The following is a 27,696-nucleotide window of genomic DNA, read 5'->3' on the forward strand; positions in this document are numbered from 1 at the left end:
CACGGTAACAGCCGGGCCTCCACCGCCCTGTCCCTCTCCAACCAATCACCTCAGCCGTCGGGGCGGGACTTCCGGCTGCTGTCCCGGAGGCGGCGGGAGCGGCCCGGCGCGAGTCGCAGGTGGGGACGGGGACCCGTGAAGTGGGGGACGGGGAGAAGGGTTTGAAAGCTAAGTCCGCGCTCGCGACCTACGTACCCCGCAGTGCTTCTGTGCTGAGCTTACGGCCCCGCGGTAGCTCACGGTAGGAGCATAAGGATGTTTGTACTAGCCGTCCCAGCACAGTGGATGTGAACTGCGTTGTCCTTTCTCATTTGAAAGCGGTTTTGTTCCTTTAGGTCATCACCTCTCTCTGAACCTAAGTTACGCTGCATCTTTGCTGAGATGCCAGCATTGAAGCTGCCCACATACAGTGCTGAGGCTGCCATTTGTGTGGGTGTGCTCTGAACATCCAGCTGTATGTTTTTAAAGTTTCCAGGTGGCTTGCAGTGGTTTTACTCTTTTGACTGCTCGTTTTAGCAGAATTGTTCATCATTAACGTGTTCTTCCTTTTGCAGAGGGACTTCTTATAAGTTAGTGACAGGATGAGGGAAAAAGGGTAGATTTAGACTAGATATGAGGAAGAAATTTTTTACTGTGGGGGCCGTGAGACACGGGAACAGGTTGCCCAGAGAGGTTGTGGATTCCCCTTCCTTGAAAGCATTCAAGGCCAGGCTGGGTGGGGCTGTGAGCAACCTAGTCTAGAGGGAGGTGTCCCTACCTATAGCAGGGGAATTGGAACTAGATGGTCTTAAAGTCCCTTCCAACTCCAGCCATTCTATGGTTCTTCTGATAAAAGTTGTAACAATATTGTTAAGCTTACCAGTGTTCATTGATGGATTCCCCTGCCCTGCAATTTTTGTTTAGGTAACAAAAAGAGCTATGTCTCTGAACCAAGGAGATAAGGAAGTTCTTCTGAGTCTTTATATCAAGGAAACAGGAGGTCCTGCTTGGAATCGGTCACTGAATATGTAACTTCCTTGTGGGAAACTTGCATATGTAACATAACTCTGAGAAACTTCTGCATATGCAACGTACATCTTGGAAAATTTCTGCATATGTAATACAAGTAATGTATATAATCTGAAGATCTTTTGTGTAAGCTATGCATGATAGGATTATCCCCATGCATCCAGTGCCGCTATTAAAGAATTTCTGCTTTCTAACACTTAGAGGGTTTCCTGATCAACCATCTTATCGTATCAGTTTCCTTCCCTGAACTAAGCACATCAGTAGTGGATTTCTTGTGTTTGCCTCATGAATGCACGCGTTGAGTCCACGCTCTATACTGTTCATAACAGAGCAGCTCTTCTGCAGTAACACTGTGTACCAGGCCCTGTGAAGTACTCAGGGTCTTTTTGCTTTTCCTATTATGTATTCCTTGACCAAACACTTGGTGAAGTGTTCATTAACTGTTGTTAAAAACACAGATCATAGAATCACCAAGGTTGGAAAAGATCTCCAACATCATCTAGTCCAACCATCCACCTACCACCAATGTTTTCCCGCTAAACCATGTCCCTTAGTACAACATCTAAACATTTATTGAACACCCCCAGGAACAGGAGGTGTTCCCTGGGCAGCCCGTTCCAGTGCCTGACCACTCTTGGAGAATAAATTTTACCTAATGTCCAACCTGAATCTCCCCTGGCACAACTTGAGGCCATTCCCTCTAGTCCTATACTAGTTACATGGGAGAAGAGGCTGAACCCCAGCTCACCACAACCTCCCTTCAAGTAGTTGTAGAGAGCAATAAAGTCTCCCCTGAACCTCCTCTTCTCCAGACTAAACAATCCTAGTTCCCTCAGCCACGTAAGACTTGTGCTCCAGACCCCTCACCAGCTTTGCTGCCCTTCTCTGAACACACTCCAGGGCCTCGATGTCTTTCTTGTACTGTGAACATAGTACTTGAGGTGCAGCCTCACCAGTGCTGTGTACAGAGGTACAATTACTTCCCTGCTCCTGCTGGCGACACTATTTGTGATACAGGCCCTGGCGTTCTTGCCCACCTGGGCACACTGCTGGCTCATGTTCAGCTGAGCATTGACCAATACCCCCAGGTCCGTTTCCTCTACACAGTCTTCCAGCCACTCTGCCTCAAGCCTGTAGAGTTGCCTAGGGTTGTTGTGGCCAAAGTGCAGAACCCGGCACTTGGTTTTGTTGAACTCCATCCCATTGGCCTCAGCCCAAAGATCCAGCCTGTCCAGATCCCTCTGTAGGGCCTTCCTACCCCCAGACAGATCAACACTTCCTGCCAGCCTGATGTCAGCTGCAAACTTACACTCAATGCCCTCATCCAGGTCATCAGTAAAGATATTGAACAGAACAGGCCCCAATACAGACCTATGGGGAACCCCACTTGTGACCGGTTGCTGGTCACGAGATGAAGTAGAGAAAAATTACAAGGAAGTAAAAGGTTCTTTCAGGAGGGACAATGTAATCTGTCACCAGACAGCTTGAACATTTTCCAGTAAGGATCAGCTGATCTTCTACTGTGAATTAAACACGCTCAAGAGAAAACTGATTTATAGTGCTTCTATAATTTTTTAAGCCTATATGAAAAAGTAATTGTCCACAGTCACACACATTGTCCATTAGGAAGCTGGAATCATATGAACTATAGAGAAAGCCTAAGAAGTGAAGCTTCAGGAAGGAAAATTGGACAGAGAAAAATTACAAGATAATCTCTAAAAATGAGCAGATAGAATGAATAGAATAATAGAATAATTAGAATACGGGTTGGGATGGGACACGGAAGAGTTAAGGCTAAATTCTGTGAGGAACCCCTGTGAGTGAATCTTAGCAGTAAATGGCAGATAGGAACTTTAATGGGACAGGATTCAGAGGTGATGACACCTTCTTCACCTTTCAGACACTAATATTGTAACATCGTCAGGGAAACATATGACATCAAAGAAACTGGTAACATCATTGCAATGTGAGTGTTCTGCACTGCCAGTGCTCAACATGTTACTTAACCTATGCTGAAACCTAATAGATGATAGCATTACAGTCTAATCAGTGTTTGGAATTTTACTCAAAATATTGCACTGTTAAAACAGAAGAATCAGAAAGTCGTGCAGCTCAGTTTGTGGATACATCTTATGTTATGTTTGTAAACTTAAGTATTATGATGAAAACTGCCAAGAAAATGTGTTTCTCATTTCTTCACCAGCAGAATTTAAACACTAAAGGAAGATGTCTTTTTTCCCCAAAATCTCTTTCCAACGTGAAGTTGAAGAGTATCTCACAAAAGTGTTCAGAAATAATGAGGTATGTGAAACAGACACCACTGTTAATCATAGCAAATACTTCATTAATTGAACACTATTAATATTTCTTTATTATTTTCTGTAACCTTAATGCTTTAAAATAAAGTATTATCTTGATGCTATCCACAGATTTTTAAATATAGTTTTATTTGTATTATAAAATTATTATTCAGGACGTTGGCTCAAAGTAATGTTAAATATTTAACCTAAAGGGTATAAATCTAAGGCTTCAGTTTTGGATCCTGCTGAAGGATGATCATACTGGAAATTAAGCACATCTATATTATTGAGAATATTAATGGAAAATACTCCCTTACACCAGGGCAAAATCAAAAATACTGTAAATAACTTATGATTTCCTAATGTCAGCTGACACAAACATGATATTTTTGTATATTTGTTTAAGAGTTTATTCATATTTTTGAACCTGCTTGTCCATCTTCACAGATTCTTTTTACAGTACCTACAGTATTACAGAACTCACTCACTCACAGCTATCTTCAGTATTTGCTGCAGGCTATTTGGAATGATCTGGCTAAGAGGACAATTTTTCCAGCATGTCCATTTCTAGAAATTTATAAGGTTATCTCTGGAGCTAGGTCTCTATTGCATAGACATTCCCCATTACTGCACACCATACAACCATTATTCCTACATTTCTGCTGAATGTTTATTTTATGTTGTGCTTCTATGGAGCAAGAGGCTATTGTGTGAATCTCTTTAATCCTTATTTTAAAATCTCTCCTTTGCTTCTCAGCTTATAACTGCTTTAGGTACAAAGGAGGCAGAGCATAAATATCAATCTCTGTTAAGTCATCTATCTCATCCACCAGCTATCACAACTGTTAGAGTTAATACCAACTTGACCTCAGTGAAACATGTGAAAAAATTGCTGCTTGAAGAGATCCAGAAGGTTTGTACAATTTCTTTGTTAAAGCGAAAATAGCAAGATGTTTCATCTTTTGCCTGATTAAGAGAGCTTTTCATTACTGGAAACTATTCTTTAACTTAATACATGTCCACTAGTATTAACATTGCATAGTCATGTTGATTTCCTGTCAGCATTAAATGTTAAATTAAAATTCATTGTCTAGCAGTATTCAGCATCTAATACATTCAAGAAAATCAACAAGAAAAGGAAAAAGACAATCAACTTTTTTCTAAAAAGTACATACGGTACAGGCATCTAAGTCTGGAGAAGATGGTAGAAATAGTTAACCTCTGTAGTTCAATATACTGTGTTCAACAACTTATTTTTAGTAGAGATTAAAGGAGACTGAATGAAGATTTCATTCTGAAAACTGTTTAGGAGATGGAGAGAATCTATATGTTCAAGAATCTGCTGCCAGAGTGATGCCCTGCAGCAGCCATAATTTTTTTTTGCCCGCTTGTTGATCTTTTGATCATTTTTTCAATTTTTGCTTACCTAAATTAAATATTTTTTTCTTGATAATATATAAGCCATGATGTTGAACAACTAGATTATTTGGAAGCTCTATCCTAAATCTTCAGTCTGTTTAAAAAGATCCAAGTTCTTCAAGTAAATTATTGATGTTAGTGGGTGTACAGGGAGCTACTGCATGTCAGGAGCCAAGATGCTTCTGTGATGCAGAGGCAGTTGACAGCATTCTGTTGGCTAGAATGGTAATGAGTTATGCTAATTTTAGCTTGAATCTGGAAATGGGTACTGCAGTATAATATTTTGCTTAGAGGGAAAATGCTGTGCTGGAAACTGAATTGGCTGGCTTTTCATAAACTTCTTGTATTTTTAATAGTGGTTATATTAGAAAATTACATAACAGTTTCTAACAAAATTATGCAAATGGATTGTTTTCTTTGTTAAGAGAAAACATTTATTAGATGCAAAGTAATTTATAGTTTTGTATGTTTGGGGTGCATATTTTAAAAGCCTCCAACAAGCAGACATCTTTTTAAAGTCCAGGAGTCATTTTAAAGTGGCAGCTTGTCATTTCTTTAGCAACTTTATGCACAAGTCAGCTCTCAGTACCCAATCAAATTTAAGTTGAAAAGAGAAATAAAGAGAAAGTTGAAAAGAGAAATAAAAAGAAAGTTGAAAAGGAAAATAAAATGCCAGCTGACACGTATTAAGACAGTGCGTGAGTAGAGTTTAACAGTGGTTTGTAATTAAGAATAGTAAAAAAAAAAAAAAAAGATTTATAGTTAACAGCATCAAAATAAATAACAAGTTAGACCCTGTCTTCCCTATGTGTTTTACTATGACCTGATGATAACCTGGCACAACTTTCTTCCAGAAGAGAGTAAAAACAAATGGTAAGGTTATGAGTGTCAGGACACTGTCTTGCTCTCCACTTTTCTCAGTGAATCCCTGTACAGACTTGTTACTTATCTATTTATCCATTCTTTAGTGTTTTACATCAATATTTTTATTATGGATTGTCTCCCTTTACAACATTCCCTCAATCTCTCTCAACCATTTTCACTATTTTTTTTTGTATTCTACAGGTCTAAATTTTGAATGGAAAAAAATGTTTTCAATTTAATTAACTAGTAAAATATTAGCTTCTTAGTCTTATTAACTGTTTGTTTGTTTGTTTTAATGTAACAGCAATTTAAAGGAATCTGTGTTCCAGTTCTTGAGCACCCACAACTCCAGGACATCTTATTAATTCCTGCTATTGGACCCAGGTTTGAAATTTTCAGTGTTTAACCTTAAAATGTCACAATACATATTTTACTTATAAATTTAATTTTAAACAGGATAACTAACTGGCAGTAAGTAAAGCACAGCTTCATTTATATTAAGACCTAGCAGATAATCAATATCTTAACTGGGTCATAGTTTTATTCTTTAAAGGATACAAGAAAGCACAGAGACAGTTAATTCTCTAAGAGATAAAGTTATTAAAGGGAAAATGTAACATAACTGCATTCTCTCTGGAAAGCCAGGTAGGTGGCATACTAAAGAACTAAACTTTAGTGGGGGCTGGATAGAGAGTTATAGGGTAAAATAGATAATGCAGTGTTTTCTTCCCCTGAACGAAATCTGGTCCAGACTGAGACCTTGGGAGATTTGTATCAGTAATGCTGAAAAGATTCCTGAATAAATTTTATCTCCTTCAAAATGAATATTCGTTCTTAAGCTATATTTGGCTATTTCCATCGTTGTGTCTGTGTTTGCCCCTTGGAGTTTCTTCATTGTTTTATTGAATTCACTGAAGAACATTTTATTTGAAGTATCTTGTTCATAACTGAGACTAACGTACTTTGGTTTATAACATGATTAGATAGAGATTGATAACAAGCAGTTCTAGATAGTAAATACTACATTCACATTCAATTGTCTTTTGTAGAAACTTTTTCTGAACGTTCTGGTTTTCTTACAATTGAACATGTTTACACTTTAATTACTTTGGGTAACTGTCTTCTTCACAGTTCTTACTGGCAAAATTCCCTATGCCTTGTCATTTGTTAACTATAGAAGTACTTAGCAGTTGTTAAACACAAAGTCACATTACAGTCATCTGGTCTAGGAAGGGATAGAGATTATTTCTTGATCTCAGTATAATTTATTTGTATTCCTGTATTAGGTTTCTAATAGTGGCAAAATATATCTCAATCTGGTTTATTTAGAGGACTGGTTTTCTTTTTGCCTATGCCCTTTGATTCCTCTGGAACTAAAATTAAACTTTTTAATTGACCACATGATCACAGCTACATATTTTTCCTCTATGGTGTTAGAAAAGCTTAAGAATGAAAATTTTTATGAGAGAGATATATTTCTTTCAGGATTTTGTTTTTTAACTGAACTGCATCATGTGTTTTTAGACAAGATTTGAAAAAACACGAGTCTGAAGTCATTGTTGGAGCACAGTGTGGGTATGCAGTACTTCGAGGAGCACATGTTTATGTTCCTGGAATCATGTCTACTTCAAGATGTAAGAGTTCTTTACATTTTAAACTTTTAAATAGGAAGGAAAAAACATCACCTCTCAATGAACTTCCAGCAAATAATGTAATTTTTTTGTCTTCTGTTCACAGCTGAAATTAATCTTATTTTATACAGTAAATACGTATTTTAAGTTTATCTGGCATTTGTTGGAAATTTTCAATATTGCTGTGCTATACACATAGAAAATGATGTACAACTATTTCTCACTTTATGTTCCCTTTACAGTATTTAAATCCTAGCTGAAGTATTAGTTCTCAGCAATTTCAATTTCTTATATTTATTTTGGAAATCTTTTTTAAAGAAAATGAAGTAAAACCTATCTTTTTTTAGGGACACTTTCCAGTCTCGTGGAAAAAAAGGGTGCAGCAACAAATACACCTAGGTGGTAGCTGGACATATGCCGATTACGTAGGGAACAGTATTTCATGAAGTAGTTTCTCTTCATGTAGCCGCAAAGGCAGTTGACTTTACTATCCTGTCAGATTCCAAGTTACAAATCTAGAAAAATGGATTTTTTTCCCAATGGTAATTCATTCTTTACTGTTTGTCTATGAGACATCTAGTAGAACTTTCTTTTTCTGTTGATGAAAAAATCTTCAATTTTGATGCCAGTTTCTTTAGAAATGGAAATTTGTGTTTTTCCATTTCAGTGCTGATGAGACAAGATAAAAATCTGCTGGGTGACCATGTGGTGATATAACTAATAAACTAAAGGGTTGTCTAGCCGCTTAAGAAACAAGTCTGATTTGTAAGCTAGTGATTCTCAGTTGCTCTAGATAATCAATAGGCGTCATTCATTATGTATGCTTTCAAGCTCAAGGCCTATTAGGTTTTTATTACATTAAGAAAGTCCAATTTTTCCTGTGATATAGGAGTTGAAGCAGTCTACTGAAAATCCTAAATTATTTGGTCCCTACTGTCTTGTCAAGTATAAGATTCAATTCAAAATTTTTGTTCTTTGCCCAGTTGTGAAGGCCGGAGATTTAGTCTCAGTGTATTCAGATATTGAAGGGAAATGTAAAAGAGGAGCCAAAGAATTTGAAGGAGTCAAAGTTTTCCTTGGAAATGGGATTTCAGAACTGAGTCGCAGTGACATTTTCAGTTCACATGGCCGAACGACGTAAGTCCTTAGCAACTGCAATCTATATCTACAGAAATTTCCAGTTTTAAATGTAGATTTTTCTTACGGCTTATCCAGCTTAATGATGTCATTTTAAAGGATATCAATTGCTAAATTGTAAAAATATTTTTCTTGGCTGATTTGTAACCGGTTTCAGTTTCATAAGGCTTTATTTCAAATTTCTATAGATACGCATAATGATTTTAATACTGTTAAAAACAATATACCTGGGTACTTTAAATAAATTGTTTCATGTTTTTCAGTGGGTTAGGAGTAAGAATGACAGAGCCAGTCTATCTTAGTCCTTCATTTGACAGCGTGCTTCGTAGTCATTTGTTTTTACAGGTATGTTTGTTGCAAAAATAAAAATCTGTACTGGTTGCAGAACAACGAGTATCCTCTGAGCACTCATTATAACTCTATGCATTCATTGTGTATTACAGCACCTAATTCTCTACTTGGATTTAAAGAAAACAAAGAATGAATGTAGTATCTAGATGTTTTAATTGCTAAAGAGACTTAGGAAATATTTACTTAGAAGTTCTTTTTGCACAAATACTCCGTAAAACTTCTAGGTTTTGGAATCTGCTTTATGACCTACAAGACATGAGCCTCTTTCAAGGTACACACTTCTGCAGATAACGAGGAAAATCTTCAAATAACTGACTTTAAGTTGAAGAGAACTTGAACTTCATTCTTGACAGCTTTTTCTTTTGCAGCTTTAATGTTTATGAAACCTAAACTACTTTTCCCCACGCAACAATAGACAGACAGTTGGCCACGTGGGCTATGTTGAAATGTAGGATAATTAAATAATGGAACTTTTTTGTTTTCTAAGATCAAGTAAAATTCATAATTTCACTTTGTTGATTTTTTTTTTTAAAGTTTAAAACATGAACTAGGTGCCCAAGAGTACACTAATAATGTTTTTTTTTTTTTAATATAAATACAAACGTTCCCTGGGTTTAAAAAAGCAAAAACAAAAGCAAGTTACCCCGCCCTCCAAAAAGTAGTTTTACTCTGTAAAGCAAGTGTAAATTTTGTCTCAAATAAGCCCTCCTTCTGTGATATTCTCTGAAATAGTAAGTTACTTCATTCGATATGTATAGCAATCACTCAGATTTGTTCTGCTTGTACAATTAGTAGCGCTGATCAGCTTCTCAGTACCTTAATTCAGCAAGTTTAAACTCCTTCCTATTCTTCTAATTGCTTGATACTAAACTACACCAATATGTTTCAATAAACCAGATGAGTATAAAATACTAGTAGTATGCAGAACTGCTCTATGTCTATGGTAGTATCAAGTTATTTTATTTTCAGTTTTAGCAGTGTAGCCTCCCTAGCCACGAATCCTTAAACTTCAGTCATAGATACTCATATGTGGCTTTAAATAAACAAGAGCCAATGGAGACTTCAGACATCTGCTGTCTCTTTTAAATATTTCATTTTCTGGTAAGAAACCAGCAGTAATATCTTAATTGCTGAATTTTATGTTTATTTTTAACATGTCTGTCATTCCTTATTACAGGACTTGGTATGGGCCATAAGGTTTGAATTCTTCTGTTTTTGTTTTTATGATAGAACTTACCTTCAGTGGTCGTGAGCCACGTTTTAAACCCTCAACCAGGAGAAAGAATTTTGGACATGTGTGCTGCACCTGGAGGAAAAACAACCCATCTTGCAACATTAATGCACGATCAGGTAAGAGGAGTCACTGAACATTTTCTGTCTCAGTGAAGAAAGTCTGAGGGCCATCATTTTAACCGCTCACACCACTTATCTGTCAGAATGCGCACGGACAACTTAGAATAGCAAGCCACTAATATTGGAACATTCTGCTTACCAGAATATTTTGTTAGTAACTGAAATGAGCACAGACTACCAAAAGGTCACCATGCCATTTAAGACCTGATTTGCTGCAAATCGATTGGTTGAAGTATATGTTTGATTTCACTTATTTATAATGGAAGAATTTGTTGCCTTGCGTGTTACTCAGAAATACACTGGATTAATGGAACTGAGGATTTCTGGAAATGACAGGTTGCTGCTGTGTGCTGAAAGAATGTGTAGTTTTAAAGTAGGAATTGGGAATAGTTAAATCTTGAGGATTTGTTACTGTCCAGAGCCCAGTCCAGACCACCATTTTTCCCCAGATGTCTTACAGGAAACTTTTGCAGTAGTGACTGGAATGGGCCAGATGGGGGAGAGCTGTTGTATTTCAGTCTGCTCCTGTTACTAAGTGACTCCTGTCAAGAGAAGGAGTTACCTCAGTAAGCCCACAGTACAGCGCACATTCAGTAAAGCCACCATTTTAGCAAAGCCCTAACAACTTTTAAGCACCATCAGAACTTAATGTGCGTGTACAACATGCTGAATGGTAACAGGGGAGAAGTGGCATCAAGTCATTGAGTGCTTGTGTAAGAGCTGATTCGGCTCACAGCAGCTGGGGACTAGAAACAGTTGAAACAACATAAATCCTTTCCTTTCTTTTCAATCCTAGACATACAAATTGGCTAACGTGGTTACTACAGTCAACCAACGTACCTTCACTGAATTTCTTTTTCTTTCTTTCTTTCTTTTTAAACAGTCTGTCTTAGTCATGTTGCTCTTCCATTAGTCTTCTAGAGAGTTATTACCAAATTCTAAAAGGTTGTCATGTTTTCTCGGAAGATCTTAATCACTATAGCAAGTCCACTAATAGTTTTTGGTCTTTGGCTATGAGTTGTTTGTTTTTGTTCTGTTTTGTGATGGTTGTTTTTGAAGGTTGATTACTGTTCTGTGTTTCACTGACAATACTGAAAAATATTTTCTTTCCCATTTACAAATTTCATCTAGCAGGTAGTGGTGTGTGCCTGTTTTGATTTATCCTGCAGAGGAAAAGAGAATTTTTATTCTTACCTAAAGGGAATTATGCAGTAGTTGTCCCTACCACAAGTATAATGGTATTTTATGAACCTGAGCCAAAGGTACAGCTGTGGGTCTCTTTTTCTAAGAACTGAGCTGTACGTAATAACATCTCCACACAAATTTAAAACCTGTTGACCTATTTTACCACATATTTGAGACTTCTACCTTCTTACAAATGATTAATTTTTTACCTAATTTGATGCTCAGTAAAGCAATACAAAACAAAAAAATACAAACAAACAGTTGTTGGAAGTCAGACATTATAGGTTCCCATTTTGGAGTCATTGTGCCAAACAGGCTGTACGGAGCTCCAGAACAGTATCTTCCCTAATGGGGGTGTCATGGAAAACATGGGAGAACGAGGACTACTGGAGTGTGGATTTAAAAGTAATAACATTCTTTAGGGAAAACTAAGCTTCATTCATTACACTGATCAAAGAGAAAAAAAAAATCAGGAACTGCATATCCACTTAATCCCTGTGCTTTTGATTAAAAAAAAAAAAAAACCAACTCTTTTTTTTCAGGGTGAAGTAATAGCAATGGACAAGATAGCTAACAAGGTCAAAAAAATTAAGCAGAACGCTGAACTACTACAGTTGAATTGTATAAAGGCATTTTGCTATGATGGAACAAAGGCACTGTCAGATGAGAAGAGAGAGGATAAACAAGGTAAAGTAAACAATTTGGGTAATAGTAGTTATCAGAATAAATGTCAGTTTTTTTTATCAACAATATTAAACCTGCCACAAGTCCATAGGTTTCTGAAATCTTGGCAGATAGCTCAGCTGCTTCAGCCTCTGGACATCCTCTTATTTTCTACTCTGTTGTGATTTTCAGCTTCTCCATAAGCAAATACAAAACTCAAACTATCTGTCCTTATCACAAACTAATATGCTCAAAAGAAATGCATCCCCTTTCCAGACAGCCTCAAAGATTGCTGAAGCCTTAAACCTTCCTTCATGATAATTCTTAACCCCATACTCTGAATTTTTTTGCTTAGTCTAAGAAATAAATTAGTTCTGCAGAATTGCTTGGTTTTTCTGCCTCAAAATCCTCATCTGTAAAATTGGGTTATTAATACCTAACTCCCAGAAGTATTCCAAGGTTTAGTTCATTAATGTTTGTTCAGCTGTTTAGGGGAAAGTAAGACAGAAGGACAGTGTATTATTTTGAGTTCATTTCATTTGCTTTTCTGAAGTACTGTATTTATGATACTAGTTCTGTTCCCATGATGGAATGACTTAAGCAGTATCTGCTGTCTAGATTATTTTTAGTTTGTTGTGCAAAGTGTGCTGTTCTTTCTCACTCTGTTTTATTCCAGTCACTGGTTAGCCTAAGTAGCGATCAGGTTGCATAATTCACCTTCCTTGTCCCCATCCCTTATAGTTATTCTTGCTTTGCAGGAATAAAGGTAGTTCTCTTAGTCATCTAAGAATGTAAGATATTGTAGGTGGTTTGTAGCACTTACACAGATGAACAAGAGCTAGTTATTATACTGAGAGATGATGAAAGCTTTTCTGTACATCCCTGCAATTAAGACATATGACATATTTTGAAGGCTGTAGTAATGAATTGGAGGTAGATAAATCAGTAGTGCCAAAAGAGTTTCATTTTGTGATAGTGGAACAAGTTGGGCAGCAGTAGTGTGAAGTCATCCACTTGTTTTCACTTGTGACCTAGCTTGCATATTTCAAGAACAGAAGGAGAAAAGGAGGCAAAGCATATATATGTCTCTCTTCCTCACTGGTTACTCAGATACGCATATGGAGCTCCTTTTGTCTTGGTGATCCTGAGATGAAGAGTTTCTCAAGCAGTAGAGCAATAGATATTTTGGGGCTGTTAAGCCAGTGGAATTTGAAAGGTGAAAGGATAGGGTTCTGCATATAGAAGGTACATATTTCTTTATCTATGCAGGCAATATTCAGAAACAGTGCCTGTCTTTACAGTCCTTATCTACTAAATTGTTCTGCTGCAGAGATAGCACATGTAGGACATCTAGTGAAATACTAGATGTTCTAATTCTATGTTATTAAGTGCTCTATTTTCTATATGAATTACATGCAGAGTTATATAGGCAGTCCACTTCCTATTACTTAAGGCAGTCTTAATAGTTAACGACACACTTCCCTCAGTAAAGATTTGTTCACTTATGAGCTCTGTGTGCCATAACAGCCTAAATGCACAGCTGTGCACCTAGCACCTCTGACCAATCTTACTTCAAAATTTTTGTTTGCTTTTACATTTTACTTTTGAAATATCACAGTTGAAAAATATTGATGTCTAAAGCAATTACGTATTGTTTGAATTCACAGAACTGTAATTCCGTTTCTGTCAGACAAAATCTACCACCAGCACTGATGAAACTTGTCTTTAGCTGAGATCACCTTTGAAGACACCATCTATAGAACTTAAATGTTTTATGGCAATTAAACTGTAACAGCCCGCCATTTCCTATGGTGAAATCTCAAGGAAAGAAGAGACACATGTTATGTTACTCCTTTTTTTTTTTTTTTTTTTTTTTTTTTAACAGAAGGACCTCCATTCTTACCAGAATCATTTGATCGAATTCTTCTTGATGCTCCATGTAGTGGGATGGGGCAGAGACCAAACATGGCTTATTCCTCGACTTTAAAGGAAGTGACATCTTACCAGCCACTGCAGCGCAAGCTTTTCACTGTGGTACGTATCATTGAATAACTAAATTAAATTAAATTGAATTTATAAATAGTTTTGCAGTGTAAAACTTAACTTCACTTGCCAGAATGTTGCTTCATTTTCCATACCTTTTCAGCAGTTAGGTGCTGGAATGCACACATCTCAAAGTTCTCTCTATTCAGGGCAAATGTAGCACTAGAGTTCCATTAAACACTCCCATACAACTGCTATTCTGCAGAATGTCCCTCTTTCTGAATATGTTTCATGCCTGTTCTTTGCCCTTTTCTAGGTTTTTCATTCCTAGTTACTGTTCCTAGCTGCTTCTACATTGTGTTCTTATTTGCTGTAATGGAACTAGAAACCATTAAGTACTAACCTTTCCTTTCTTATCACAGGGTACCTTTATTAAGGGTTTATTTTTCCAACTAGAGTTTCTTCTATCGCTAAGCCATCTGCAATTCTCAGCTTATTCCTAAATATAATTGAAGAATATTGAAGTCTATGCATCTTGCCTGATTTCCAGCTGGTCTTGTGCTATCCTTTGTCCTTGAGGACCAATAGTTCCCAGAACACTTAGACTTGTTCTTCTGCAGATGTATGCTAGGGCACAGCCTGCCCCTTTGAAGCTCAAGTATCTGATGTTAACTTCTAGCCATCAAAATCTTTTGGTTTCCTATTCTCCATACACCAAAAGATTCTTCTTTCTTTTTTTCTCCTTAGAGGAAGTAGTGCAGTTTTCTTTATGTCATTTATTTTGGGATTTGTTTCCCTTTGTTGCATCTGGTCTTGCATAGAACAAGTTAAAAAACTTAAGTCATTTCTTCATCTTTGCTTTCTCTCTTTCATAGTTGATGAAGTTAAAGAGAAGGAGGAAAGTTGAAATCATTAGGAGCACTTAAATATTTATAAAACAGGATTGTGTTCTCCGGTCTTTCATAAGACCCCATCCTTTAAATAAAAAAGATGACAGCATTAGCATTCAGTTAGCCTTTCAGCTCCACCAGATCTGCTGCTAGGTGAAGTCAGTTCATGGGAGCATAGGAAAGATATCTGTAAGCAACAGTAAACAAAAAAACTCTGTATTTTTCTATTTTTTTTCCCTTCAGTTTTATCAATTTCAGTTTGTAATAATTGGAAAGGTCTAAGTCACAGAGCAGGTGAAAGTCTTTCCCATGCAGCAGCATGGACTCTTACCACTTCCTCGCACAATCTGCAGTGGTACTATATGGAACAGATGCTGGAGCACAAAGCCAGGAGGCCATATTACAACTTCCCTTGTTAGTAAGAGCACGCTTACACTGATACCGAAGGACAAGATTTCACGAAGCTTGCGTAAACCTGAATTACATTTATTCAAAGTGAATTACAGCTTGAAAAGAAGCGTAGATATCACTTCATGCCAAATATATGGAAACAGCTGACATCTAATATCAATGACAGAAATACTGTGTAACCGACCATGCTTGGCAGCAGGTGATGAAAACAAAACTAATCTGTATGAGATATGCAGAGTTGCACAAATAACAAATCTAACGTGGTGAATCATCTCAGTAGCATTAAGAAAGTGCATGAACTATAACGCTGATTTTGAAAGAAAAGCCATTCTAATCCACGTGAACCTTTAATGTATTCCCTGAGAAGAATTAGCATCCTAATGTTGTTTTAGACAGAAAGATTTAAGTGTTAATTTTTAATATTATAGCTTAACAGTTCCTTGTTTACTGTTACTTAATATGAAACATTTTGCCTTTAATTATAAGCTGAAATGTTGTTTCTTTTTCCCTGCAGGCAGTGAAATTGCTGAAGCCAGGGGGTGTTTTAGTATATAGTACATGTACAATTACACTTTCTGAAAATGAGGAGCAAGTAGCATGGGCCCTGGAAACGTTTCCATGCCTCCAGCTTCAGCCTCAGGTACTGGTATTTATAGGATACTTGACACAAGCCAATGACCTTGTTTTGGAGGATACTCAGTATAAGGATACTCAGTGTATTTACTATCAATAAATCTCTTTTTTACTGTAGAGAGGTTTAACTTCTATGGATAAAAATAATACAGAATTTCTGATGCTTTTCAAACCTTTTTTCATTCTTAATTGAGCTTCATTTAGGGAACATTAAGTAGTTTCCTGCTGTGTACTGAAGTTGTTTTGGTGTGTTCAACAATCATTTAACAGACAAGAGAGATAAAAGATCATTCAGACAGGTTAAAACTTCCCTTGCTATTCTTTCTTTATATGCATATATTTTATTCTCTTTTCCTGCCCATTAACAGGAGAGGTGAAAAAAAAATTATTAAAGTTCCTGAAGTAGCGAAGATTATATAAAGGGTGGAAAATAAATTAAGGGAGGATTTTATCTGCATGGGAGCCATCTTCGTGTTATATAAAGAATGAGGGAATAAATTTATTTCAAGCTCAGTGGCCCAAGACTGTACCTTGTCTTTTTAGAGCCAGTGACTACCATAAAAGTGCCTAAGGGGAGACAGTATATAGGGAGATACTGGAATTCTTATCTACACTGCATACCTTTCAAAATTACCTCACCTTTATTAGTACCGTCAGACAGTTTGTCATCAGACCATGTGTGGCTCTCTTCTACTTTGTCAATGTGATGAGTTGGAGTGGGTTAGTTGTTAATCATCATGGCATTAAGGAAAAGCCTAAATCTGGTACCTCTTTGACTTGTACATTCCGTAATGGCTTGTATCTGTCTTGAAAGTTTGGATGCATCTTTTAACTGAAATAAATTAAAAAATACACAGTGGTGTACAAGAAAAAAATATACGAAGGCTACTAAAGATTTAAGAGGACCAAAGCTTTTCTTAAAGATTTATATGCCAGGGTTTTGCTGTGTGTTGGTACAAATTCAAACTTTCCATCTATTTATACTAGGAATTTTTTTCAATTCTATCTCTTTCAACTGAGATCATTAAGCGAAGCTAACAGCGTGGGAAATTGTACTCAGCAGAATGACAAAGCAAAACACAAGTCCTATTAATTTAAATGCAAGATTCCAACTTAATAGACTTGATACTTCACCAGTAATATGCCTTGAATAAAGCACTTTTTCACACGAAAATGACATTTATATAAAAATTAAGGTTTTGTGTATAGCGTAGTTTAAATAAGATGACACTGAATTATTTACCCACAGATTATATTACATATATTACATATATATCGTATTATACTATATCATATAACCAGCTCCCCACCTAAGGTGATCTTTTCCAATAATCAGGAAAGCTGGAGTCTGGGCTTGACTCACCTTACACTCCTTTATTTATTTCCCATGTTCTTCAGTCTCTCAGCAGACACTTGCTTTATACCCAGTCCCATTTCCCATATTCTCACTTTGGCAACAGGTCTTGGAATCAGGATGTGCAAGGCAAAGCAGGAGGTGGAACCATGGGTGTTGACCTCAGAGGTGGAGGTTACTGCATGGCAGCTGATCCTGTGCCGGTATAGGCTTACTGTCTCTGAGGGATTTACGCACAGGAGACGATATTGTCTATCAGCTTCAATGCAGTAACTGATCTAGCAGGAAAAATGAAGAGATAGAGGGTAAAACTGGTCTTTGAACGAGCAAGTCACTGTACCCTGTGTAATACTGTTTTCTGCAAAAAAAAAACCACCTTCTATTACAGTACTTCAAGTCACTACCCCTTGTCTCCCTTTGTATGTTGATTTTTCTCAACTTGCAATAGATGCCTCTTTTTGTCTCTTACCTGGAAAGCACTGAAATCCTATTAAAGGAAGAGAAGAGTAGGGCTGCAGTCTCCTGGCTGCCCAGCTTTACAGCTGGCAGTGCATCGTTAAGCAGTCAGCTCACATCATGTGCTGATGGGGTGAGCTTGTGTGTTAGCAAAGTCTGAGGGCTCAAGAAATGCTCTACTCTGCACTGCATTACAGATTAACAAAGGAGTTTGTTCTTTTGATATGGCCATGCCAGCTTTCACAAATCTTGTTCTATCTCCTGACTGAATGCATTAGATAAATGATCCGGCTAAGAATCAGCTTTTTCCCGGAATCAGTGTATTTATTAAATAAAAAGGAGTCAAGGCTGTCATAGGGAATGCCGAGAAGAGGGGTGGGCTGAGAAGGCCTCGCCCCTATCCATGACTTTGGTGCCAAACGTCCTCTCCTGAATTCAGATGCCTATGCTGTTCCTTCCTCTTAACACTATTCCCGTTAGTCTAATTACATAACACAGAAAATCTGAAGCACCAAATTTTTCTGCTGTGTCATCTTCCAAAATGATGCCTCTTTAGGCAGTGTTCTTTCATTCTCTCCAGGTGAAGTTTTCTATGTGAAGAAACCAGGTATTTCTCCCACTGTTACTGAGTAATGGTTTAAGGAATCTCTCTTTTTGACAGCTTGTGGTTGTTTGCACAGAAGTGCTTCAGCATTTAAGTGAAAAACTTTCAGGTGCATTGGCTGCTGCTAGCAGCCTTCTTGTAACTGATAGGGATTTCACTCTTTTGGGACTGATTTAGACTTATGGATGTTGCTTTCCTCCATAAGCGCTCCAATCACCACCAGCACCCGGCGCTCTTTGGATATGCTGTATGCACTCATATGTGCTTGCCAGGAAAAGGACGGCTGTGAAACTTCAAGATTTCCCTGCAGTGTACATGATACAAATCTCGCGTGTCTGCATTAAGTTAGGCAGCTCTGCAAATACTTAGAGGAATACATCTAGGAAATTAGGGGCGTTGTACTGATGCAGTAATTTGCTTTTCTTTGTTACTTCCAAAGGAACCTCATATTGGAGGAGAAGGCATGAGGGGAGCCGGACTGGCGCTCCATCAGCTGAAGCTGCTGCAGAGATTTGATCCATCTGCTGGGACTCTGCAAGGAATGGATATAGAATCTTTGCAAGATTGCAGGGAAGAAGATTTAGTTTTGCTGGCAAATAAGGACTGTATAGGATTTTTTATTGCAAAATTTATGAAGTTGAAGAGTAAATAAGCACCTAGCAATACAACCTGGAAAAATACCTCGGTGAGCCTAAGAGCAGTTCAGAAGTGAAGCGCATGTGGTGGTGCTGCTGGGTTGCCAAGCCAACGGGTGACGGCAGGGTTGCCATGGCAGCGCTACAATCTGCCAGCTGTTCTGCTGGGAAAGAGCCACAGGTTGCAGAAAGTCCGGGCTGGGGGAAGGGCAGCATCATTTTTAGGTCTGTTTGCTTTTATATTCACAGCAGGTCAGTGCCTGGATGACAAGTATGTTCAGTCATGCTTTTGTCTGTTATCTCTCACCGTGTGAGTGGCTTATCTAGTGCAGGAGAAGTGGGAGCAGGGGCTGGGGGTGGTGAGGTAAGCTCCTCTGTGAAAGGCAAGCAGAAGTAAAATGGACAGGAACTATTACTGTGAATTCTGGAATAAGCTATTTCGGTGGAGGTTTACCAATAGTTCATGCTTCATTAAATAGGGCTTCATGAAACACTGTAACGTTTTACAAATAACTTTTATAAATTGATACTTAGAACCTCATTTCTCTTTTATTTTAATACAAGCAAGATTCTCTGTACACATAGTATATACACAAAATACGATTAGGCTTTGTAGCAGGTCTTTTATAGCAGCATGAATATATTAAACCATCTCACTCTGGGAATGTAAATAAATATTATTTCAACATCAAACTTCCCATGCATAAACTGTATTGGTTCTGAAACGGCCGTCTGGAGTGGCTGACAAATGACATTTTTAAAATCAAACATTTGCAATAGAAGGGGCTACAGTTACGGTGAAAATATCAAAAGACAGAAAACAGTGCGTTAATATCATCTGAAAAGTTGCAAATCACCTTTCAAACAGCTATATGAACTCTTAACTGGTTAGAAAGCATCAAATCAAATAAAGGTTGAAACTGGGGGAGCATGCTAATGAGAACCAACTTCATACACTGTCAAAGACTGAATAATTTAAATTTCTTAAACGCGCTGTATACATTTGCAAATTCTGCTTCAGTTACAGAGATGTTCTCTGTCCGAATAATATTATTTTTGAAGTACTGTTAGAAATAGCATGAAAACGTAGGGAAAAGACAAGCACACTTCAAAAAACCTAAATTGACATCTGTGTTTTGTTATTGGTTCTTTGTTTTACTTCTTACTGATTAATTTTACACTTTTTAAAAAGCGTCCTCTGTAAAAGAAATCTTATTTTACACACCTAATTGTTTGGTTACTAAAAGGGATACTTTTACAATTTACCTCTGTACTGTCAGAAGCGCTCAAAATAATTGATTAGAACTCTGTTTCTCAGTAGTCTGGTTCTTATATTTGTTATGAGTGTTCTGATATAATATATTTTCTGCTGTTTTTACATCATCTCTTCTGTTCTGCTAAGGTTGATTAGCACATACTCCGTAAGGCCTATTCCAGCAGAACAGGAGGAGAGAATTGCCTTCTTTTGTAGGTCACGCCTTGCTGTTAACCATGACATGCCAAAAGAAGACTGAAAGTTCTCTTCTTGTTTCATCAGCATTAGGTGAGAAAACCAACCTAGAATCAGAATTGCTCACATTACAAATTACAGTATTTTTAGTCTAAATATGGCAAAATAACTACTTGGTAACAAAAGGTATTAGTCTTTTACTGCAACTAAGTGTTGAAATCTTTGACTCGGTGCGGGTAAAAAAAAGCTTTTTTTTCAGAATATATAAATTCTGTAAACATCAATCAGTACACATAGACTATATATTGAAATTTGTACATTCATCTAAATGGAGGAACTTTTGCCTCCAGTTTTAGTAGCAGGATCTGGGCAGTGCTGGATTTTAGTGAAAGTTTGTTGAGAATTTCCCATTTTTTTTCAGTTTTGAATCCTAAACACGCTTTTCAGGAGAGTGATCTCACTTGATTTTATATGAGAAACTTTTTAGGGCCAAAAAACACAATTGTAATTGTCTTATATTTGATTCCAGTGTATTTGCAGGCCAGACTTAACCTGAGAAAACCATTGCTGATATCTGAACTTTTAATTATGGGAGTTATTTTTGCAAAATCACTGCTAGATGTAAAATACCATATTCAGTACATTAAAGGGATACGCCTCAGCTGTTTCCCTGTGATCTTCTCTCTCTCAGTAATTCCTGGGAGTCAGAGGGAACTGATGAGGAGGAGAGAAGGAGGAAAGCAGAGAGAGAGAAGAAGAGAGAGATTTCTCCATCAGGCAGTTCAGAAGAGAAATGTAGTTGAGATGCTTCAAATCATTGTTTGAAGGAGCCAAGCTCCTTACTTTGACTTGGCTAAGTTAGATGTCTTGAGTTGCATGGATGCCCTTCTTTCCTTTTCCTTTTCTTTCCAATCTGACCGTGACTTTAAAATTGCAGGAATTTAAATACTTTATCATTTTCACAGCTTTGATGTATGGTGTATGTGTATTTTTGACATATAATAAGGTTACTTTCCTGATAAGAATGCTTTGCAGACGGAATCATTATGCTTCAGTGTCAGGCGCTGAAGCACAGTATACATATATATATATTTATTTATTCATATATATGTATATAGATTAGACATACAGTAAGATCTTGTCTATCAAAAAAAGACCAGAATCTGAAAAGTACCTTTCCCTACCTGTAGAAACAGTGATTAGTAATAGTGTCAAATCTAAGTATCTATCTTCGTCAATATAAAAAATATTAAAACAGCAGCCTAGTATAGTATAACATTATTATACAGCTTCTTTCTCTTTACTTGTGATAGAGCCCGCCGACTTCTAGATTGCAGGGTTTCATATACTCCTTAAGGAAGAGAAATAGGCTAGTCATGGCATTTGACAAGAAATGCCTTTGGAGCAGGCAATTTAAAATATAAAGAACCTTCTTTTTTATGATTTGTTGTTCACTATTGGAAAATTATGAGCAAATCCAGTTTGGTACTGCTAGAATTTAATGCAGAGTAGGTATGCATGATAGATAAGTGGTAAGAATCAAGTAAGAATGGAGACAGATAAGTTAGAAGAACCAGCTGGATTTCTATTATATCTGATACAAATCTCTTTTGGGGGCTGCACAGGAACACATCTCTAGAGTGGTAAGCTGTAAAAAGAAACTGTCTATAAAATTACTGTAAGCTGATATTTAGCATGGTTTGTTTTACAAAAAAAGGGGAAATAAATTAGAAATAAATTGCTGAACAGTAAATTTAACTGAATAACATTTGATTAAAAACATCAGAAATAAAATGCCATCCATGTATTTTAAAGATGAACGAACAACTAAAATTTCAGTAAATGATCTGCAGTAAAGTAAGAAATACAAGTAAACACACAACAGAAATATCTTGTTACACTGTGAAAAAGAATGTCTCTGTTCTTTCTTTAGACTGCGTAATAGTTGTTTGCAGTGTGCTTTATTTGCATGGAAGGAATAGAATTAAAGTCAAAACTGCAGGAACAAAAAAGAGATTTATCAGAATGAACATTTGGGAAACAGCTTGATCAGAGGTCAAATGTAACCAGAACAAAAACACATCTCCAGGAGGCTTCAGCAGCTACCACAGGAGGTACTTGACTGTAACCTTTTCACTCAGGACAGACCCTGATTAAAAGCAATCACCAGTCACTGCATTCCAGGTAAGGGAATGATAATGGAGCATACTAAAGCCTCTGCATTTGTCACAAAACATGAATACAACTTTACAACCCAATGGAGCTTAAAAATGACAACTGCTAATGATTTTGTAAAAGATAGTAAGTAGGAAGGAGCATGAGAACTGGGCAGGAGCTGCACATAGAGAATGCAAAGGATCTTGATGAGCAACCAGATCTGCAGGGAAAAGAGAAAACAGGTCTCCACATTGATTCAGGGTTTGATGAGGAGGACTGACTTTCCTTATTCTCCATTTACAGTAAAGCCATCATTCTACAGGCATTATTCTATGGATTTCAGTGAAAACAAGCACTCCACTCAATCCCTGTAGCTTTAAAACCTGCCTTAACTAACTAGGGCCAAGTCCCTAGAAAGTAGTCTTCATATTTTACACTTTGAGAAGTGTAATTCTCAAAGACTTCTCACATTCTAAATTCATGGTGCCAAAGACAATGTGAATTCACCAGTCATCTAGACAAGTTTTTTTCTGCATCTATAAATTCATCTTTCTCGGCAGTGGATAAACTTTATGAATCTATTTCAAAGTAGTTTCTTCCAGTTCTTAACACCTCTGTGTATAAACCTCTCTGCTTATTTATCCCCACTGTCTCATTCCTTCAGAGGCCTGGAGACTGTCACTCCCACCTCCTTCCAGTCCCTCCTCAAGAATTCTTTCTTCTGCAATGCCTGTGACGCTAAACAACTGATAGACCTGAACCTCTGTATTCACTTGAAAAGTTATACAAAAAATGGTTAACACCAGACATATATACACATAAATGTTCCCATTCTTCCCAGGTACTGAAATCCTTAGGAAAAATACAGAGCTAGGGCTGATAAGACTCTCTATGTAGGGCTCAACTGTTTTATCTTCCTCCCTTTCCTTCTTACTCATTAGTTTTATCTTTTTAGTCCATTTGAACTGAAATGCTACAGGTTGTTTTGTACCACACAAACACAAGAAGGCTCTGGAGCTCACTGGGACCTCTAACATTCCTCAGATTCAAAGCTCCTGAAACCAGATACAGAAATATGAAGTCATGAGTATCCTAATGCAACCAATATTAAACTTTCTATTTGCAAAACTTTGCAAATAGGTTTCATCACAATAACCTTTGATATGTCCTCCAGTTGGAGTATCTTTAAAGCTTCTTGTTGAAATAATTCTGTTAAAGTGCTTTTCAAAGTAGTGCTCAGCAGGCAGGTGGTATTGTGCAAAATCTGTAGTACAAGCTCACATATTTGTCACTCTTAATAACTGAAGAAAAAATACCTTAGCAAGCCTAAATAAAACCTATAGAATGTCTGCCTAAGAAATGTGTATGTTGCCTATACATTGTTAGTTGAACTATACAAAACATAACTCTCCTTAGCTGGATGGGGACATGGCTTTCTTTGTAAGATATTTATATCCTACAAATCAATATCCAGACCATACTTAAATATTGGGGCTTGAACTGTGCGCTTTATTTTTCTCTTTGTTTGTCTGAATGTGTCTTCCTAAATCCATGGTTTTCATATACTACTCAGTGTTTTGAAATTCTGCCAAACAATTCTTAAAAATAACTTAAGAAAGGTGGAAAATTAACACCTCCTGCAGCAAATTCAAAAAAGAAAATAACAAAAATATTCAAGGTATTGTAGCAGAATCATTACGTCACTTCTTGGAGGCCATGGCTGTCATGTAACAGTCACAGGGAGCAACAGCATTTACCGAAGCTGATGAAATACCTAAAGTGAAGCTATACTGAACAAGACAATACAACTTTCTGCATTAAAATGTGATCTGATATGACTCAACCAACAAATTCTGCTAGCGTTTTTCTCCACTGATAGCCTAAGAAACCCTTGTATCAAAAGCCACTTTTTAGACGGTCTTATTTATCCATTTAATAAAACAAAAGCTCTACTTACCTATGCTTCTTTTGCCTACAAAGTCATTTAGTGGTGTTTAAAGAAATGCTCAGAATTTTGTTTACAGAAAAAAATACTCCTTTCCTTGTGTTCCTCACAGTTCATGCTCTGAGCCAAGTATTACCCTTGAATAACCACAACAGTCAGCAGCACTAGCAGGAATGTCCAGATTTCTGACAGCAGAATTTCACCCTCTTGAGTTGTAACAAATGCATATTAAGCACGAGGGAGAGCAACGTATGTTTGTGGGAGTCAAACTGAACTGCTTGGATGCTGGATTAGATTGGAGAAAGCATGCACCTCCATTTCACTAAAATGATAGTCAAAATCAGGCAATGCTGATAATTCCCAGAATCAAAATAATAAATAAAAAGAAATTCCAGCTAAATGAATTACTATTCCACTACAGTTTTTATATAATGTACTATTTACAGTGAAATCTAAGAAGTATTTCACTTATACGATTACTACAAAGACTCTGTGGTGCAGAACAGCCTATACAGTAGGCAAGGGTATGGAACCTGTAGCCAAAAATAACTGTGAATTTCCCCTCACTTACCAGTGTCACAGGTGATCAATGCAAAACAGTTTCCACTCCTTTTGATTTCAATTCTATAATAAGCTTGCAACAGAATATTTTGCCACATTTTTCTAATCTCCCACTGTCAGCACATTTTAAGTGAAGGAAAAGCAGTGAGCTGTCTGCAGAGTGGGAATGCAGAGGAATTGGCAAGTGTAGAAAAAGTGGAGAAGCTACAAAAATTTATTTTCCAACAAAATAATTCTCCACAAGCGGTGTAAACTTTTCTTACTAAACAAATACTCTAAAACACAAAGATTTTACAGTTCCAGTGAAACACTCACAGTAACATTTGCCTGGTTTTACTCTCTTGAAGTCTCATCAAGAGCCAGCAGATTTATGCTTTCTCAATTACCAGAGTCAGTAAACTCCCTCATATTCCCTGACTGCAATTTGGATTTTTAAATTAATGACAGAACAAAGAAACAAACTCGTTGGGCTTTTGAGTAACCTTTGTTTTCTTCAATAGATTATCACACTTTGCTGCTTAATGTGCCCATGCACATGTCCGCCCATCCACCACCCACTCACTTACATGCATACCTCTGTGATGTGTGCTCTATTATTCTGACAATAGAACAAAAATTAGATTGTGTCCATTGCAATTTTGTAACCTGTGTAAACGACAATAATTTATAGTGGTAAGCTAGTTCTCTTTACTGTAAATTCAAAATGCAAAATTGGGTTTGCAAGGACAGGATAAGGTGTAAGAGTTATTTAGATCCTCTATCTCAAGCACTCCTTCATATTTACATTTAGTATAAGCTTTCTGCTACAGAAGAAGAAGTATTTAGATTGAACACTGTTACAGATTTCCTAAATGAGGCTAGTTCCAGTTGCCAGTAATTCAAAAGCAAATCTGCTGACTTGGTATTAGGACTCTAAAACAGTGTGATCAAACTTATATAGTAAGAAGGTGTCTGCAGAAATAACATTTATAAACTGTATATACAGTACACAGTACCAGTACATAGAAAATAGATTTTGACCTCATGATCCCCTGTGTGTAAGGCAAGACTGAATTCCGTTCCCAAATGGAGTCCACCAGAGGTACAAGCAACAGATAGTGGCTCTTAAACCAATATGCAAATCAAGTGCATAACAAATTAAAAATCAGAGCAGACAAAAATTTTTAGATTTTTATGTGCTGATTCTGGCTTGCTGAGTACATGGGAAGTTATTAAACATCAAACGTACCTTAAAAAAAAAACACTAACAACACCTTGATGGCAACAGATATTGTTCAAGTGGCAGCTACCAAAAAAAAGCTTGAAAAATGGCATAGTACAACATCAGGAACTCTGCAGCTGTACCACGCTAATTCATATAGCACTAACCAAAAAAATAAGTATATGAATATTCTATTTCATGCTATTGCTATGCAAGCAACAGCAATACAAATCAGCATACAGAAGGATACCATATGTTCTGCAATGAACAACCCAAAGATATTTTCAAGGGGCATTGTTACAAGACTTCAAAGAAACACAAGAGTGCCAGAGGCAAAAGTTACTGTCGGATGTAAACATCCCTGTTCCATTCTCCTGCGTCGTTACGTTTTTTAGATATCACTTCCCCATCCTTGTCACAATATTGGTCCCTCGATTTATGACGACTTCGTTGTTTGTTGCATTCATTGTGGTCCTGCTCCCGGTCCCTCTCCTTTGAGCGATGCCTTGATTCTCTATGTCTGTGATCACCATGGGACTCGTCTCTATGATTGTGATCCCTGTGAGAATCGTAGTGGTCACCGTGCTCATGTGAGTAGTCCTCCTTTGGCTCTACGTAAGCCGAATCTCTGCTGTCTTGTGTTTCTGAGTCAAAAGTTTCTTGCCTAGGAAGGCCTCTAACACCACTACGATGGTTATGGTGTTGGGTTGAAGAGCGATGGTGGGATTTCTTGATGGATTCAACCCGTGCTTCCTCTTCAGTTTGTGAACTGCTGCGTTCAGGGACTGAGTGGTCATTCCTCTGGTCTCCTTGAGATCCCTGCTGTCACAATCACCAGTGAGTTCACATACATGAGGTGCACATTTTAAAATTTTCACCAATACAGAATTAATCTAGAAAGCATCATGAAACCAATAAAATTTAAATACACAACACTCCACTTTGAACCTAAACTAGGAAAAAAATAACATTTGAATTCAACTTTTACTGAAAATTCAGTATTATAATACAAACAATTCCTTCCACTCTAACCCCAAAGGAGAGTGGTGCTCAGGTTATTATTCTGTGAGAATTTCTGTTCTCCTGTGAGATGTTTCTGAGTTTGTCAATTAGCAATAATTGCCTACCATACTCCAGACAAAAAGAGAGCATGCAAAAGCAGGACAAACTTAAAGACAAACTTCAGACAAATCAAAGAGGACACATCACTCCAGGAGAGGGCAGGTATCAGCTCAGAATTTAAAGATGCCTGCTTGGAACAGAAACCATGGGGAAGTGATTTTAGAGGGCTGAGGAGACTCCAGAAGAGAACCAAGGTACAAAATCTTGGCTTTTTTACAGTAGCTACTTTTTCTGTCTGTTTTTTTTTTTTTTTTTTTTTTTTTTAAGATAAAAACACAATCGGATCTGTTATTAATAATAAAGTTTGTATTATGATACTAATAGTATCACTGACCTCCTGCTTTTCTCAGCAATAAGTTGATTTCATCATGGGGACAAAAAAT

General features: G+C 37.1%; 2 protein-coding genes across 15 annotated transcripts in view; one reads left to right on the plus strand and one right to left on the minus strand.

The window, feature by feature from the left end:
* On the plus strand, nucleotides 62-20,431 carry NSUN6 (NOP2/Sun RNA methyltransferase family member 6). Of its 6 annotated transcripts, none has more exons than XR_002436022.1 (13): nucleotides 62-119; nucleotides 3,215-3,309; nucleotides 4,066-4,221; nucleotides 5,896-5,975; nucleotides 7,116-7,225; nucleotides 8,206-8,359; nucleotides 8,623-8,704; nucleotides 9,941-10,060; nucleotides 11,791-11,935; nucleotides 13,797-13,945; nucleotides 15,710-15,835; nucleotides 18,682-19,129; nucleotides 20,349-20,431. XR_002436022.1 is itself a non-coding variant. In XM_021388988.1 (13 exons), exons 2-12 carry the CDS (start codon nucleotides 3,235-3,237, stop codon nucleotides 18,892-18,894), a joined length of 1,410 nt encoding a protein of 469 aa, XP_021244663.1. In that variant the 5' UTR covers nucleotides 62-119; nucleotides 3,215-3,234; the 3' UTR covers nucleotides 18,895-18,927; nucleotides 20,349-20,372. The 6 variants fall into 6 exon arrangements, 4 of the variants coding, with proteins under 4 accessions (XP_021244663.1, XP_021244660.1, XP_021244661.1 ...); XR_002436023.1 differs by having other exon boundaries at nucleotides 18,682-19,102; XM_021388988.1 differs by having other exon boundaries at nucleotides 18,682-18,927; nucleotides 20,349-20,372.
* CACNB2 (calcium voltage-gated channel auxiliary subunit beta 2) overlaps nucleotides 20,259-27,696 on the minus strand; it is a 237,209-nt gene continuing 229,771 nt past the window's right edge. For 8 of the 9 annotated variants that reach the window (XM_021388978.1, XM_021388975.1, XM_021388977.1 and 5 more), the window contains one exon: nucleotides 20,259-27,013. In XM_021388978.1, the coding sequence (XP_021244653.1) occupies nucleotides 26,531-27,013 (483 nt within the window). In that variant the 3' untranslated portion in view covers nucleotides 20,259-26,530. The remainder of the gene's footprint in view (nucleotides 27,014-27,696) is intronic. The other variant, XM_021388976.1, reaches the window with a different exon arrangement.

Source organism: Numida meleagris, chromosome 2 (assembly GCF_002078875.1).
Source record: "Numida meleagris isolate 19003 breed g44 Domestic line chromosome 2, NumMel1.0, whole genome shotgun sequence".
NCBI classification, from domain to species: Eukaryota; Metazoa; Chordata; class Aves; order Galliformes; family Numididae; genus Numida; species Numida meleagris.